This window comes from Chenopodium quinoa, unplaced genomic scaffold (assembly GCF_001683475.1).
Source record: "Chenopodium quinoa cultivar QQ74 unplaced genomic scaffold, ASM168347v1, whole genome shotgun sequence".
NCBI classification, from domain to species: Eukaryota; Viridiplantae; Streptophyta; class Magnoliopsida; order Caryophyllales; family Amaranthaceae; genus Chenopodium; species Chenopodium quinoa.
This window is the reverse complement of record NW_018744240.1, coordinates 120,263-138,146: the sequence shown is the minus strand read 5'-3', so window position 1 is coordinate 138,146 and position 17,884 is coordinate 120,263. Positions and strand designations below refer to the sequence as shown.

At 35.1% G+C, this 17,884-nt stretch overlaps 2 protein-coding genes across 2 annotated transcripts; one reads left to right on the top strand and one right to left on the bottom strand.

The window, feature by feature from the left end:
- Window positions 1-9,871: 9,871 nt before the first annotated feature.
- LOC110694764 (protein FAR-RED IMPAIRED RESPONSE 1-like) lies at window positions 9,872-13,718 on the bottom strand. Its single transcript, XM_021871935.1, has 3 exons — window positions 13,593-13,718; window positions 11,721-11,870; window positions 9,872-10,840 (listed from the first exon to the last, which is right to left on the bottom strand). Exons 1-3 carry the CDS (start codon window positions 13,716-13,718, stop codon window positions 9,872-9,874), a joined length of 1,245 nt encoding a protein of 414 aa, XP_021727627.1.
- A 1,804-nt stretch (window positions 13,719-15,522) lies between these two features.
- Window positions 15,523-17,536, top strand: LOC110694635 (peroxidase 55-like). The gene is made up of 3 exons (XM_021871792.1): window positions 15,523-15,858; window positions 16,336-16,527; window positions 16,731-17,536. Exons 1-3 carry the CDS (start codon window positions 15,619-15,621, stop codon window positions 17,304-17,306), a joined length of 1,008 nt encoding a protein of 335 aa, XP_021727484.1. The 5' UTR covers window positions 15,523-15,618; the 3' UTR covers window positions 17,307-17,536.
- Window positions 17,537-17,884: the final 348 nt, after the last annotated feature.

Genomic DNA, 17,884 nt, shown 5'->3' with positions numbered 1-17,884 from the left:
TCCTTTGTGTGTGGGTACACTCCTGAAGAATCCATGGAGATTTTGAAGAAGAAATTTGTTGATGTTGGCATGCATGATGGTGAGAAGGAAATTCAAGTTGTTAGTGGGGTTAATAGTTATGTGGAAAGTGCTGAATTTATTAGTTGCGATATTAACTGTGGAATTCCTGGTGGTTATAAATTACAGTTAATATCAAAATTTATGAGATCTAACAACAAGAGAATGTCATCAATGAGGAGTTTGAGGATGGCAGTAGCTGACTACTGTTTTGTAGAGAATTATGCTGGATTTTCTATGTCGTAAGTATTTTAATTATGTCTTAATTTTATTTATGTTATAGGGTTACTTTTTATGGTTATACAGTATTTGTAATGATATATATATTTTTTTTAAACAGGGAAATTTTAGTCTATTTTAATGAATTCTATTCTTTATTGCGTGAAGAATTTTTAACAATGCTGACTAAGCAGATGATTTACAGTCGTATTATGGATTGTTTCTTTATTTTGCTCAATTATGTTGAGATTTTAAAATATGATGGCCTGAACGATCCAAGATTCTTTTTTGGTGGTGAACATATAGTATTTTACTACTATTTTTTTTATGTGTATATAATTTTTGATTAGTTGTTTACTCATATTTATACTTTTTTTTTAATGTATTTATAATTATATTTTCTTTAATGTTTTTGTAGTGGCCTCTTTTGCGTTGTATTTATAACGGAGAAGGTTGCATATACGAGAATGAAGTTTTTGGAGCATGGGATATGTGGACTGAGTCTGTACAATGCACTGAATTGTGTGATGCAATGTTGGTATGTGTTTTGTCTTATTTTTATTGCTTTTATTGCCTATATTTTATTGGGTTTCCTATATTCTTATTTGGGGTTACCTTTATTTATAATTAAGGGGTTACTTAAGTTATAATGTTATAATTTAAGGGGTTATTTTTAAACGTAGTACTTGTAAAGTTATAATCATAATTAAGGGGTTACTTAAATTTTGTGAATCGCTAAACATCGCCCGCAAATTACCATATAAAGCCCACAAATATGACTTGGTGTGACCATTATGCCCATTTTCTAAAATTGAACAAATCTCGATTTAAAAAATGTGGAGCCGTACAGGCTCGCCGGGGGAGACCGAAGGGCAGGCCGGAGATGCGGGGGACGCCGGAGGTACGTCGTCGTCGACGGAAAACGAGGTAAGTCACCGTTAAAATTCACGGTTTACCGTAGGAGTGGCTCCGGCGCCTAGGATGGACACCGTAACCGTAGCATGGACGTCCAAGCCAGACGCCATAACCACCACAGTGGCATCCAGCCCAGACGCCCAGACCACCAGACTGGCGTCCTGGCCAAGCGCCACTCTACTGGCTGAGGCGGCCCTGCCAGGAGCCAGTCCAGTGGCTGTGGCGGCCCTGGCAGACGCCACCTTTATATATATATTTTTTTTTCTTTTTTGATTTTGTTGTTGTTTTTTTTTTTTTTTTTTTTAAATCGAAAATGATTTTTTAAAAAAATTCGAATTGGGTTTTTTTTAAATTAATTTTGAAAATTCGAAATAGGTTTTTTTAAAATTAAGTTTGAAAATTCGAAATGGTATTTTTTTAAATTTAGTTTGAAAATTCGAATTGGGTTTTTTTAAAAATTAAGTTTGATTGTTGAGAAAGGTTTTTTTTTTTTAAATTAAGTTTGACAATTCGAAATTGTATTAAAAAAAAATTGGAAATTGTTTATGTGACTTTTATAAATGATTGTGTTTAAAATTTGTATGTGTATGTGTATGAATAATATTATACATAATTATGTTTTTTTTTTGTTAATTCTGTGTAAATATAGAAATTAAATGTATTATCCGTTAAATGTATTTATTATAATATATAATTGATGCAGGATTATGGTGGAGACAGAAATGATTATAGTGGGATATTTGGACATGATGGTCCATTCGAAGAAGCTCAACAAGCGATTGATTGGGCAAAACAGGTTGCAATTGCAGCTGGATTTTGCTTGGTATTAGTAACTCATAAATCTCAACGGGATGGTAGAATGGATCGCATTTTGAGATGTGACCGTTATCGCAAAAGAGAAGAAAGAGATTTTCGTACAGCCACTCGGTTTGATACAAAGCGGAAAGGTTGTGGGTGTGAGTTCAGAGTAAAGGTCCGACAACTACGGAGTCGTGACGGTTGGGAAGTGATTGGTTACTCTAAATGGGGGTATCACAACCATGAGATGATAGTATATGAAGAGGGTCATCGACAGCTGAGCGGCTTAAGTCCTGCTGCGAAACTAGTTATGAAAGAAATGAGTGATGCTCAAGTCAAGCCTGCTAAAATATTAGCATCTGTGTTAGAGAAATTTCCAGAAGACCATCCAAACCGAAGACACATCTACAACGTCAGACAGCAACTCAGGTTTGAACAGTCAGAGGGAAGGAACCCTATACAGCAGCTGCTTTCTTAACTGGTACGTTTTGGTTTTTTACATTGCACATTGTTTATAAGGTTACTCCTGCCTTCTTAACTGTGTTTAATTATATGGTGAATAGGAAGAAACGATGTAGATCAGTTTCCGTACAAGGACAGGATACCTGCGATCATCATGTCGTACTTGGAAGGGTGGAATGATGTAGTCGGAGATGGTAACTGCGGATTCCGGGTCGTGGCTGATGTTTTTCAAATGGGCGAAGACAACTACGGTTTGGTGCGTCAGTTGATGTACGGCGAAATTGCCTCTAACCGAAATGTTTATCGTCATGTGTACCAGGATGACTTGGATGGCGCTCTGCGGCGTATCCGGTGGGGAGGTGGACCTTGCGGCCAAAATCATTATTTTGACGCGCCCCTAGATCTGTTTGCCGTTGCAAACATTTACAAGTGCGCAGTCATGCATTTCGGCCTGGGATTGCATAGTCAAGCTTATTATCCTTGTACCACGGTTCTCCCTTGGCGTTTGCGTGAGACTGTCACCACACTGGTCAGAGAGGTAGCTATTGTGTTTCTTGGGTCGTCATACAGACATTTCATCCGACTAGACATGTCATCCGATTTTCCAGTGCCACCGATTATACCTCGGTGGTACACCATTCGCACAGCGAGCGTAGAGGGTTGGGATGCGCTATATCATGACCGGATCCACGAATGGAACACCCTAGCTGCATTTTAGTTTTTCATGTTGACATTCTTCCTATGTAACCTTATTTGTACGTTGCTCTTTTAATGAGAACATTAAATTTTTATATTGTATTGCTTACTGCATTCTATATGTTGCATGGGTAAGTTGCGCGGATCCACGAACGGTTATGTCAAAATTTAAAAACAGCAATGATAATATGTCTAAGTTGAAAGCTAAAAGAACAATCTAAAATGTTACAAACTTAAAACATAATGTCCAATTTAATAAATTAAAACGATAATATTTAAAGTGCTCTATAAATAAGATGACAAATCCACCAGTAATCCCTCCTCGACGCCGACTCCCAATGCGCAAGGGTTTGTTCCAGACTATCAACAGCAGCTCTCACTGTTGCACTCATGTTGTCCTTCTCCAGAGAGAGTTTCTGTACGTCCTGCATTATCTTTCCCATCCACTGCATACAACAAAAAATAAAAGATGAAATACAATAACAACATATAAAACTTAATTTAAAAACAACGATAAATAGAATGTGAGACATACCGCTTCCATGGCAGTAGGCGGTGGCACATAATCATCATCACTGTGGTCGAGATCTGCGATCAACCTCGGGTGCGAATACCGGTTGAACCATTCCATGTAGTAGTGGTCACACATGGGAGGAACCCCAGAGGGCGGCTGCTGCAACTCCGCAGTCCATAAGCGGGCCACCATCAGAAACTGGTCCCACGTCCCAGTCATGATATCCGGCCATTGCACGATGTAGTCCCTCGACGATGCAGGTCGGACCGCCTTCATCGGGCATGCCGGGGGAGGAGGGACAACTTGGACAAATCCAAGCTGGCGAAGACAACGCAGGGGCATGTACGCCTCGACGATCTCACGATACTGAATGAGTCCTGTGTACAGGGTCCTGGGTACCCTAACACTAGGGTTCGGGCCGAAAGGCATCCAGTTCACCTACACATAGTTTTAAAATTTAATACCATGAATATAATATGTGCATATAATAAAATGTAGAAACAATTTATAAACGTTACCTCTAAGGGGGACAGCCTGTCCAGCAATAACCGTATCGATCGGAGGCGGTCAACGGACTTCTTCTCCGAGCGCGGACTCCACGCACAAGCACGCGGCATCCCCTCATCATTAGGAACCGGGTCACGATGTGGTCGCAATGCAGGAAAGTACTCGTATATCCAGGTCTGCAATAAAGTCAGACACCCAGTGATACCTGCCACGTCAGCCCGACTCGCAAATCCTAGTTGGCGATACAAATACGCCAACGTAGCTGATCCCCAAGAAAACTGGCCTACACTGTCGGGGTCACACGCCTCTACTATATCGCGTGGCCTGAGCTTGTTTCCGCCGCTCTTATTCGGAAACAAGGTACATCCGAGGAGTAGAAAACATAAGCAGCCAGCTGTGCGTCGTGCGTCCTACGTGCACTGGGGTACAAACACCGCTGCAACACGGATGCGATCTTCACACCGCCGTGTTCCCAAACACCAAGCGCCTCGGTGTACAGTGCAGCCCTGTCCACCGCCAACAACTCCGCCAGCAAATCTGCCTGATCCGCATCAGGCACAGCACAAAGTCGTTTACCCTCAACACGAATCCCCAAAATGGCCTCGACGTCATGTAACATGATCGTCATCTCCCCGAACGGAAGGTGGAAAGAGTTTGTATCCGGCTGCCATCGCTCAACGAAAGCCGTGATCAGCGTACTGTCAATCTTATCGTGCATGGTGGAAGGAACGTGATTCACCCCAGTGCCCTCCAGTCGCTCGAAAATCTCGCTCTCCGCCGGCCAAGCCTCAGCCCATGTACGCAAAAAGCTACCAGTCTTTTCCCGGGTATGACATTGAACAACCCCGTAACTGAAGGCCTCTCCTGGTCCTCCCAAATACGGGAAGCTATGTGTCCTAGAAAGCTAGGAATCACACTCCCGTCAACAGGCCCACCGGGCACCTCACTCCTAACAACCCAAGAATCATTAACGACCCTCGACCGTAACCTGCTTGCCCCAGATACAGTGGACGCAGATGATGAACCAGATCTACTAACAAACCTACGACCCCTACCCTTACGCACCTCCACCATATGTGTCTCGTACATGTCATCAACCCTCTGACTGAATGGACCGTAATCATCATACGGTCCACTCCCATCGTCCACATCCTCATTCTCATATGCGCCCTCCTCCTGTTTCTCCTCCTGGTCACCCTCCTCAGCATCATCATCTTCATCGTCATCCTCATCCCGACAGTGGATCCGTTCTCTACGAGTCAAGGCCGAAATACCACGGGATCTAACATGTCTATGCCCCGACCTCTCCACTGAATAGCTTCTACTAAGAAGCTCTACATTCTTCCCCGCACCATGACGACCCAGTGAATTTTACAAAAAATTTAAAAATATATAAACATACAAAAGTTTTGTAGAAAAATAAATAACTACCTACAGATACAAAATACCAGCACTTCCAACATATCGTCATGTTTATAAACATAAAATTAATAAAGATTATAAAAAATCAAAGACATGATGACTAAATAGGACACAAAACAAAAATTTCAAATTATTTCAACTAATTAAACATAGAAAAATATTATACGGCATACACAAATACACACATAATACCCTAATATATTACAAAATTTATGATTTCCAAAAAAATTAAAAATTATTTCAAATAATTAAACATAAAAAATAAAAAACAAATATATTACACATACACAAATACACACATAATACCCTAATGTATTACACATTTTAAATAAAAAAACAATTACACATTAACACAAACAATTTCCACATACTACATCAATTAAGGCATAAAAAATGTTTAAACATCAAACATAAAAAAAATAAAACATAAACACAAAAAAAAAATCTGATTTTATAAAAATAAAATATACACGATTTATAAAAAAAACACATAAAGTTGATAAATATTTAAAAAAAATAAAACACATTAAAAAAAATTAGACATAAAACAAAATTATTTTAAATAAAACTAAATTTCTGATTTTGCAAAATAAAAAAAAAAAAACAAAACCAAAAACAAAAAAAACAAAAACAAAAAAAAATCAGAAAAAACAAAAACAAAAAAACAAATAAACAAAAAAAAACAAATAAACAAAAAAAAAACAAAACAAAAAAAAAAACAAAAACAAAAACAAAAACAAAAAATACAAAAAAAGAAAAAAAAAAAGGGGCGGGCGCCTGGCCAGGACGCCCACCCACTGGCGGTGGCGCCAGCTCCGGCAGCCGTAGCCAGTGGGCAGGCGCCTGAACTGGACGCCCACCCATTGGCACAGGCGCCACATCTGGACGCCACAACCAATGGGCTGGCTTCTGGTTTGGACGCCTGCTCTGGTGGCTGGGCTTCCAAGCCAGACGCCACCCTACCGGCTTTGGTTGCCGGACCTGACGCCCACCACACGCCACCGTCTTCTTTTTTTTTTTTTTAAAAAAAAATAATTAAATAATTACCTTGCCACCAGGTCGCCGCCTTTCCTCCGCCGTCGGCGCCGCCACCTCTTTTCCTTGCCGCCTCGACATTGTCGTAATTAATTTTTTTAAGAGAGGTAGATTTTCTTATTTTTTGTAGAGAGAAGTAGAGAGTGTTTTTTTTTAAAAGGAAAAGGGCAATAAAGTCACACCAAGTCATATTTGTGGGCTTTATATGGTAATTTTCGGGCGATGTTTAAAAATCCCTAAATTTTATACTTGTAAAGTTATAATTATAATTAAGGGGTTACTTGTAAAGTTATAATTATAATTATAATTAAGGGGTTACTTAAGTTTAATACTTGTAAAGTTAAAATTATAATTAAGGGGTTACTTAAGTTTAATACTTGTAAAGTTATAATTATAATTAAGGGGTTACTTAAGTTTAATACTTGTAAACTTTTAATTATAATAAAGGGTTACTTAAATTATAAGAAATTACTTGTATGGGGTTTCATGTATTTTTTGTGTCTATTGAATTAGTTTACTTGAATTGGTTGCTTAATTTTGTTTTTTTTTTTTTTTTTTTGTAGATATTCATTCCAATCTACTATGGCAAACATATTCTATTGTGGTTATAAATTTCATTGGGTACACAGTTGATTACTTGGACAACAGATCTTATTCCATGCATATCAACCAATTTTGATGAATTTCACACTGAGTATTATACTCTCACATGGTACTAGGTAAGGTTTGAAATTTTGATTATTTGATATGTTTTTAGTTACTTGTAGGGGTTGCTTTCATTATGAAGTCTTATTCTGGCTACTTAAGTTGGGATTACTTGAAATGATTACATATATCATAAGATGTTTCTAATTTTGTTTTCTTATATTTTTATCCCAAAGACTTTACATGTCAAAATATTTGGTTTTAAAAGGCCATGATATGGGAGAATGTGTTAGAGATTTTAAGATTCAAATGATTCCACTTAATTCTCAAAAGTGTATAGATGAGAATAATGATTGTGGAGTCTTTTGTTTGTATCATTGTGCTGAGTATGAAGGAAAAGTGTTCAAATGTAAAACTTTGACTCAGGTATTTTCCCTTTTTATTTTATTAAATAATCTAATAAGTGGATGTTGATTGATATTACCTTTCTTGTACTTATGTATTGTTTTATAGGCATTGGAGAGACGTCGTTTTAGAGTATAAATATGTGTTTCTTTGGTGTTATGCAATTTAAATTTAAGACGTGATGATGTCATATTAAGTATGCAATCTTTCTATGACAACAACGAGGAAACTTATGTTGATGTCAGGTTTAATGAGGAAATTGACAAGGTTAATAAAATGGTTGAGCAAAGTATGAAGGCTAAGAAGATTAGTCAATCAAAAAGAAAAGGAAGAAAGAATAAAGGTAAATCTTCAACAAAGGAAGAAGAAGAAGAGAAAGACGAAGATGAAGAGGAAGTCGAAGATGCAGAGTTAGTTGCTGCTACAATTGCAGCAGAGAAAATGGCAGATCAAGCCAAGGTAAAGGCTGCTGCAAAGTCTGGAAACATTTCAAAAGAGGAAGATGAAAGCGCAGTGTTGATTGCTGCTACAATTGCAGTAGAAAACATGGCAGAGCAAGCCAAAAGGTAAAGGTTGTTGCAAAATCTGCAAAGAAGTAAGAAGCCTTACTTGTATTTGTACATAGTAACTTTTGTAATGACATTTAAATTTTATAATTTGGTAATCTTGTACTTTTATAATATTAGAGTCTTGGATTTTTATAATATTGGGAGTTTAGATTTTTATAATTTGGTAATCTTGTACTTTTATAATATTGGAGTCTTGGATTACTTAAGTTTTGAGATTGTTGTTTTTAACTTAGGTGGGTTACTTAAGTTTTAAGGGGTTACTTAAGTTTTGTGTATTTTGGGGTTACTTAAGTGTTGAGGGGTTATTTAAGTTTTCAGTTTTAATGGGTTACTTAAGTTTTACGTTTTTGGGGTTACTTAAGTTTTAAGTTTTTGGGGTTACTTAATTTTTCAGTTTGAATGGGTTACTTAAATTTTCAGGGGTTGCTTAAGTTTTGGGTACTTAAGGGTTACTTAAGTTTTTGGGGTTACTTAAGTTTTCAGTTTTAAGAGGTTACTTAAGTTTTTAGGGGTTACTTAAGGGTCACCTAAGTTTTGAGACTGTTATTTTTAAGTTTTTAACTTAGGTGGGGTTACTTAAGTTTTCACGGATTTCTTAAGTTTTCACGGATTTCTTAAGTTTTGGGGTACTTAAGGGTTGGTTAAGTTTTGGGTACTTAAGGGTTGATTACTTAAGTTTTTGGGGTTACTTAAATTTTCAGGGGTTTCTTAAGATTTCAGTTTTCAGTTTGAATGGGGGTTACTTAAGATTTCAGTTTTCAGGGGTACTTAAGGGTTACCTAAGTTTTGAGATTGTTATTTTTAAGTTTTTTACTTAGGTGGGGTTACTTAAGTTTTCAGGGATTACTTAAGTTTTCAGGAGTTACTTAAGTTTTGGGTACTTAAGGGTTGGTTACTTAAGTTTTTGGGGTTACTTAAATTTTCAGGGGTTACTTAAGATTTCAGTTTTCAGTTTGAATGGGCTACTTAAGATTTCAGTTTTCAGGGGTTACTTAAGTTTTGGGTACTTAAGGGTTACTTAAGTTTTTAGGGGTTAAGGGGTTACTTAAGTTTTGGGTACTTAAGGGTTACTTAAGTTTTTAGGGGTTAAGGGGTTACTTGAGTTTTGGGTACTTAAGGGTTACTTAAATTTTTAGGGTTACTTAAGTTTTCAATTTTCATTTTTAAGGGGTTACTTAAGTTTTTAGTTTTAAGGGGTTACTTAAGTTTTAAGTTATAAGGGGTTACTTAAGTTTTAAAGGGTTACCTAAGTTAACCAGTACTTGGGGTTACTTAAGTTTTCAGGGGTTACTTAAGTTTTTTGGGGTTACCTAAGTTAATCAGTACTTGGGGTTACTTAAGTTATTTGTCATCAATAATGTAAATATAATAAATGCAAAAATTTCAAAAAAAAATAACTTAAAATAACACATGACTCAATCATTGACATATACTTTAAAAAAAGTCATAAACATATAATTTAAACACAAAATTTAAAATAACTTTGGGTTTTGAACGGGAGTTATGGTTCCAAATTCTCTAGTGTTTCCTTTGGCTTGCATTGCTTTTGTTCTCTTTGTTTTTGGTTGTTTCCCTTTCTCAAAGTGCCCTTTTAGTCTTTTGCTTCTTCCTTTTGTGTTTGCTTTTTCTAGATCCATGGCTGTAGGGATTTCTTCTTGATTTTGCTGGTGATCACATGAATCTGCTTACTGATTAGATGCAGTTGCTGGCTAATCAGATGAAGTTGCCTGTTGGTCAGATAAAGTTTCCTTCTCTCTGTTCTCTTTTCCAACTCCTTTATAAATTCTTCTTCCTTCTCTTCTATCATTTTCAAATATGCTTCCATCAAGTTGCGTGTCTCTTTGTGTTCTTGACATTTTAGAACTAGGCTATAGCTTTTTCTTGCCATCATGTGACGCCAAGGCATGAATTTTTGTGTCTGAGTTTCATTTTCAACTGCCATTTCATCTCTTTTCGTCCAGACATGTTCTTTTGCTATTTTGGTCCATCTTGTAAGAATGTAATAGGTAGGTATCCTTGTCACATTATGATTCTGCAAGATCTTTATACAGTGATAACACAGCCAACCAACCTCTTCAAAATTCTTGCAAGAACATGCTATTGTATTTTCAGCATAGTTATATGTAACCTTCTGCTTAGTTAATTCATCGTACTCAATCTGCACCTCATAAAAGTAAAAATTTCCCATTATAGAATGGAGACGAGTTAAGCATCCAATTGAGTACAGAAATTTTGTCTCAAAGTATCTGAATATAGTCTGTGTATAAACTTCAGATGCATGTTTTAGTAACTCAAAAAATGGCAAATTTGAACTTGGCTGGGAGTTTGAACACTTGAAATCAGCATCAGACTCATTCTTCCTCCACCTTTTCACTGTCTGATTGAATATTTTGAAGAAATCAGTTAGGCTTGTGTTTTTGTTGGCCTTAAACCTAACTGCATTATTGGTACTTTCACTTCTCTGTGATGATAGTATACCAGCTGAAAAGAAATCCTTACTTAAAGTTGTACACCATTTTTCCCTCAAATTGTACAACCTTTTAAACCATCTGTTGTTTTGTAGCTTATATTTCTCTATCATATCATTCCAGCATGTCTGAAATTCAATCATATAATATTTTAGTTGCTAATGTACAGGGATAACTTATAGGGTTTAGTTAGGGTTACTTAAGAATTAAAGGGTTACTTAAGAATTAAGGGGTTACTTAAGTTTTAGGGGTTACTTAAAATCTGATAATAATTCAGAATTAAGGGGTTACTTAAATTTTTAGGGGTTACTTAAGTTTTTAAGGGTTACTTAAAATCTGATAATAATTAAAAATTAAGGGGTTACCTAAGATTAAGGGGTTACTTAAGTTTTTAGGAGTTATTTAAGTTTTTAGGGGTTACTTAAAATCTGATAATTTTTCTTATATTAACATAACACATAACTCAATCATAAACACATAGTTATTAAACACATAATTATTAACACAAATTTTATATAACGGGTTACTCAGTCATAAACACATAATTATTAACACAAATTTTAAATAAGGGGTTACTTAATTATAATGGGTTACTTAAGAATTAAGAATATAATTAAGGATTTAATTAAGTTTTTAGGGGTTACTTGAAATCTGATAATTTATAAAGGATTAGTTAAAATAAGGGTTGCTTAAGTTTTTAGGGGTTACCTGAAATTCTTCTTCTATGACACAACCAGAAAGACATTTGTTGAAGACATCTTTGAATGCCATATCCCTTTTTAAGGCTCCAAACCTTGATATAACATTTTTTATTAGATGTCAAATACATAATCTGTGTCTCGATAGAGGAAATACCTGCAAAATATTAAAATAGAGGTTACTTAAGTTGTGACATATTCATGGGTTACTTAAGTTGTAACAGAAGGTAAGGGGTTACTTAAGTTGTAATAAAAGGTAAGGGGTTACTTAAGTTATAAGGGTTAGTTATAATTTCGGTTTTGAGGTTACCTTTTCAATTGCTTTAGACATAGCCATGTCTTGATCAGTGAATATAGAGGCAGGTTCACTTCGACCCATTGATTTCTTGAATGTGGATAACAACCACTCAAATGTCTTGATTTTCTCATCAGCAATAAAATCACAACCAAACATAACATTCTGCTAATGATTGTTGACACCAACAATAGGGGCACAAATAAGGTTATATTTGTTTGTCCTATATGTGGTGTCAAATATTACATCTCCATAAATTTGAAAATCTTCCTTCATTTTAGAGTCCCTCCAAAAAATAGCATTAAGTTTGTTTTGGTTTTCACCTCCTCCTAACTTAAATTTGAAAAATTACAAGAGTTACTTGTTAATACACAGGGGTTACTTAAAAAAAATGGTTACTTAAGTTATTACTCAGGGTTACTTATAGGAGGGTTTACCTGAAAAAGAAATCTCCATCTTCTGCTTGCCTTTTGTATAATCCTTCTATATATCCTTGTGCATCACCTCCTTGAATTTCTTTCATTTTCTTTCTTGAAATATATTTGTAGTGGTCAGTCATAGTGTGTCCAACATTCTCCTGCCCACCTGCTTCATTACTTAATAACTGAATGCTTCTGCTGTTCTTAATCCACTCTTTTCCATTAGATCAATGACTTTAGCTTTGTCATTTGTTAATTTTCTCTCCGATTTGTGTAGATGTTGCCAAACATTTCTTGTCAACTCGTGGTTATGTACCATAACATGCTCTTCTACTTGAAACATTCCATCTTTATTTATTTTTGCTCTAATTAATGCCTTGCAACCAGTCCTGGTAATAGGTACTTGGTGTTTTCTTTTTTTCTCTTCATTAGATGGAGGTGGTGTTTTTATAACTTTTGGTGCACACCTGAACCCTTCTTTAGAACAAACAAAATTTTTTCCTATAAGTTTTCTGTCTTTCCCTTGTGAGTACCTTGTTGTTGAGTTTCTTATACTAAATCTTATAACTGTAGCATGAAGCTTATATTGATCATAAATTTCATTCAAAGTTGTTGCCGTAAACCTTACTAGACTTCCTGCAAAATCGGCAATATTCTCTTGTTGAATTTCATCTTGAACTCCACTTTCTTTTGTCAATGTACTATGACTTGTTTCTATAATACTTGTATTAATTTCTACAAAAAAGTATATTAAAGTTAGTAGTATGTATTTGTTATAGTACACAGTGGTTTACTTTAGTTATAAGGGGTTACTTAAGTTATTATAAGGGGCTACTTTAGTTATAAGGGGTTACTTAAGTTATAAGGGGTTACTTAAAATATAAGAAGTTACTTAAAAATAAAGGGTTACTTGGGTTACTTATTACAATATATATACAGGGGTTACTTGAGTTACTAATTAAAGTAAAAAAAATAAGAGGTTACTTAAGTTATAAGAGGTTACTTAAGTTATAAGAGGTTACTTAAAAATAAGGGTTACTTAAGTTATAAGGGGTTACTTAAGTTATTAGAGGTTACTTAAAAATAAAGGGGTACTTGGGTTACTTATTACAATATTATACAAGGGTTACTTGAGTTACTTATTAAAGTATAAAAATAAGAGGTTACTTAAGTTATAAGAGGTTACCTAAAAATAAGGGTTACTTGGGTTACTATTACAATATACGTACAGGGGTTACTTATATTACTTATTAAATATAAAAGGGTTACATGTTAATACGTACAGGGGTTACTTATATTACTAATTAAAGTATACAAGGGTTACATGTTATATAATCATGGGTTACTTAAGTTATATTAGGTTATTTAAAAATAAGGGTTACTTGGGTTACTATAATCAGGGGTTACTTTTTAGTTTATTATATTAAAATTTTCAAGTTTGATTACTTATAGGGGTTACTTTATTTACCTTGGAATTCATTGCTGACATTAGATACTTCGTTTCTCTACATCTGTTTTCGTCTTCTACATCAAATTCTTCATTTATGTCGATTTTCAGATTCATCAATGAATCTCGTATTTCTTCAATATCCATTGATTCTTGTGAATCCGGTTTGTGATTTTTCTGTCATATTAATCGAGTTGAAATTTCTAGGAAAAAATCGATCGATATTAGGTCGAATTAATCGAGTTGAAATTTCTGGGAAAAAAAAATTGATCGATATTAGATCGAAAAAAATCGAGTTGAAATTTTGGTGGTTGTTTTCTCGAATTAATCGTCACTTAAAAATGTATTTTCTGGATTTTAGGGTTTAGGGTTTCGTGTTGGAGCTTTTTATTGGTTTAAGGTTGTTTTTTGGGAAATAAAAGCGCGTGTATATAAATCCCGTTATACGCGCGTCAATCCCCTTATTTATGCTGACTTGGCAGCGTGTCGCATGGTGCAGCGTGCTGTACCAAAAACGTGTTGATTACGGTCTTTATTTTTGGCCTTTTGGCGACATCCTATTATTGAAGTAATAGTACTGTATAAATTTATTACTTCCTCCGTTCTTTTTTTATCGCATCACTTACTAATTTAGGAAGTTTACTTATTATTGCATCATTTCCTTTTTAGGATAAAAAATATCTATGTTCACACTGCAAATACCCAACATACCCTTACTTTTTCACACTTACTTTTTATTTTATCTTACATTACATGGACAATTTTGTATTTTTACGTTTTTCTCTCTTACTTTTTTCCACTACCAAATTTTGCCTCCAAAACCCCTATGATGCAATAAAAAAAAAGGAGGAAGTATCATCTTTTCACAATATTGTATTTTCCACTATTAGAACTTTCCTCCCTTGGGAAATTCTAAAAATTTTGGTAGTATATGGGTCCACACTCTCAAGGACCTCAACCCATTTATATATCAATTATTAATTTATTATCTTTTGCTATCTAAGTAATAATAATATGTATTTACACATTTCATGACTATTTTCAGTAATCTAAAATGTATAAGCTAGCTACTCTATAATAGAAGAACTCTTGTGGAAAAAGTTAATGACAACCAAATTAAAAAAAAAAATGAGTTCAAAATTGTAAAGAAGCAGCGTATATAATAATACCATATACCAATAAAGTGTTGAAGAACAATGTTGGGATTTGTTGTAGTGTCAATGTCAACCTTGTTGGTGCAAGCCAACACTAGCTTAAAACCTATACGTCACTCTAATTATAGCATACAAACAACACCGACCCTAATTAAATTATTCAAGATTGATTAGCACCATAAAAGTGCATACACTGTTGATAAATATAGGCTTTATAGATAATTAGTGGAAATAGTGGTGATGATAATTAATTAAATGATTTATATACCAAATTGCACCAAGCAACTTATCCACCTTAATAAAAACAGCTCTAAATAGTATAGTAGATTATGAAAATACTTATATACTCAATTGTTAAATACTATCTTTGTTATTAAGAAATTTTCATGAGGTGCCCTTGTACATAGTTTAAAATAATGAATCAGGTACCCTATAATTTAAAAAATGCATCACCTGCTCTTCAGATTTGACATGTCTACGTATGAGACTACGAGTCAAGCTAGTCAACCATGCATATAATGAGTACTTATCAGATAAACCTCTATCATTAACTTGGAAATCTTCAGAATTTAGGACACCAAATAAAATAATAACCCTATAATTAGGGCAATGAAACAAGTTAAATTAATGAAGCAAAAATTCCAGGCTGTATATCGAAGTTGTCCAATTTGACCTTTCTAATGGATAGCCACGTTGGATATAGAACAAAACTGACGTGGCTTAATTTTATTGATTAATCACATAAGTTTAGGCAATAAGACAACATCACTACTACAAAGGATTTATATAATAAGTTGGATGCTTAGGCTAATAGGCCATAGTGTACAAACTTCTTATTCTTCTCTTCATCAAGCTTAATTATACGGAGTAATATTATTAGCAACCTTTTAGAAATGTTCTCAAGAGAGAAAGCAAGGAAGAAAATGGAAGATTGGAGAATACTTTGCTCAATTCTAATGGTCATTATGATGGTTATTGAGGGAGGAGAAGCTCAATTATCGGAAAATTTTTACAGTTCCTCTTGCCCTCGTCTCGAACGTATAGTGCAACAGGCTGTAAAGAAGAAACATGATCAAACTTTCGTAACAGCTCCAGCAACACTACGTCTGTTTTTCCATGACTGCCTTGTTCAGGTAATACTTTTCCATGCAATTATGACATACCTATAATCTTTCAAATCAACAAGGTGGTGTTTTTTTTTTTTTTTTCCTTCTTAAATGCAAATAAATACCTATATGATTTGTTTTGGCATACTTTGGTTAGTAGTTACAGACTTACAGTAAATGAATTACTCGTATTACGCAACAATGTTTTGCTATAAATTTTAACCAAAACTATTTTACTAAAATATCCTTGAAAAAAACTTAAAACTTTAAAATTGGTCACAATTTCAACTAGCACCACATAGCTAGGCCATATGGTTATAACTTATAAGGACTCCTCATGTTAGTTCTTATCTTAAGCCAGCATACATGCACCAAAACGCTCACCAGAAAAATACAGTAGTCCAAGGCTAGTAGACAAATAAGAAAACATTCAAAATTACTACTACTAATTTTATATACCCTTGAGTGAGAGTGTTTACCTGATCATCCTTTTTGTGTTTACAGGGGTGTGATGCTTCAGTCATGATTTTCTCACCAAATGGCGATGCAGAGAAGGATTCAGACAGCGATCTCTCACTAGCAGGAGACGGATTTGACACGGTTATAAAGGCCAAGCAAGCAGTTGAAGCTGTTTGTCCCGGTGTAGTCTCCTGTGCTGATATTCTGGCTCTTGCCGCCAGAGAGGCTGTAGTTCTGGTAAGTCCCATATTTACCTGATGAATCATCCACATCCACATTACATTGGGAGCTCTAACACGCGTAAAGTAACATATTACAATACCGTCTTTATATATTACATACGAACCATCAATTACACTTTACACCCCTCAATCTGTTTAGACGAAGACTGTATGGACATTTTTTTTCCCTTATTGATAGTCAATTTCATATGTTTTCAGACAGGAGGCCCTTCATTCAGTGTAGAACTTGGACGTCGAGATGGGTTAAGGTCAAAGAAATCAGATGTCACAAACCATCTACCGAAAGCAGACCACAAGTTTAACGAGCTACTTAACTTGTTTGCCAAGCATGGCCTGAACCAAACTGATCTTGTCGCGCTGTCAGGAGCTCACACCATAGGTGCAGCCCACTGCTCGAAGTTTTCAAAACGTATCTACAATTACTCTCAATTTAGCCCTATTGATCCTACCCTGGACCCCTTATATGCCCTACAGTTGCAGCAACAATGCCCACCAGGTGTAAACCCAAACATTGTCACCTTTTTGGACCCTTTGAGCTCGAATACATTCGACAATTCGTATTATAAGAGCTTAATTGTAGGAAGGGGGTTGCTTACATCAGATCAGGAGCTCTTCACTAACCCTGCTTCTAGACCAACAGTTGTTGATTTTGCCAATAATCCTGGCAACTTTAATGCAGCTTTCATTACTGCAATGAGAAAGCTCGGTCGAGTTGATGTCAAAACTGGTAATCAAGGTGAAATCAGAAGGAACTGTGCAGCATTTAACTCATGAATCCTGAAGAACACTATCCCTTATAAAAAATTGTATTGCAGTATGAATTCATTATATTTCTGATAGTGTAATAAGTTAATCAACCAGTATATTTGCTTCATTCTGATCCTGTTTTCAGAAAATACGTCTGCTTCACGAACTGTATGAAACGAGTGAGTAACGACGATTGTGTATGCCTTGTTCTGCATTAATTGTCTTAACATAATGGTGAAAAACAATCAAGGAAGGAATTAAGTTGGTTTTTGTGATGATTTAGACATTCTTGAAATAAATACAACTTGCAAATAATAAGTGGAACATTCAAACCCATAGCTAAAATCCATAAAAGCTATCCTTTAGCTTAAGAATTAAAGAAGGATTATTATGTCAACTGTCGAGTCGTATCGACCTTAGCACATGAAGCACTAAGACTATTAGTACCTATGTTGATAGCTTAACTATATATAAAATACTAACACATACAACTTGACTATTAGTGGTCCAAATTGGAGTATTATAGATAATGAAAGTAACACACACCTTGTTTATATATATGTCCCCATCAAGAAATACAATATGCAAATGAAGGGAAAGAAAAG

Coding starts and splice junctions, on each gene's coding strand:
- LOC110694764 (XM_021871935.1), bottom strand. CDS start 13,718: ATGGATATTGAAGAAATACGAGATTCATTGATGAATCTGAAAATCGAC. Junction 11,871..13,592: donor TGTCAGCAATGAATTCCAAG/GTAAATAAAGTA, acceptor AATCATTAGCAG/AATGTTATGTTTGGTTGTGA. Junction 10,841..11,720: donor TGTCTAAAGCAATTGAAAAG/GTAACCTCAAAA, acceptor ATTGAATTTCAG/ACATGCTGGAATGATATGAT.
- LOC110694635 (XM_021871792.1), top strand. CDS start 15,619: ATGTTCTCAAGAGAGAAAGCAAGGAAGAAAATGGAAGATTGGAGAATA. Junction 15,859..16,335: donor TCCATGACTGCCTTGTTCAG/GTAATACTTTTC, acceptor TTGTGTTTACAG/GGGTGTGATGCTTCAGTCAT. Junction 16,528..16,730: donor CCAGAGAGGCTGTAGTTCTG/GTAAGTCCCATA, acceptor ATATGTTTTCAG/ACAGGAGGCCCTTCATTCAG.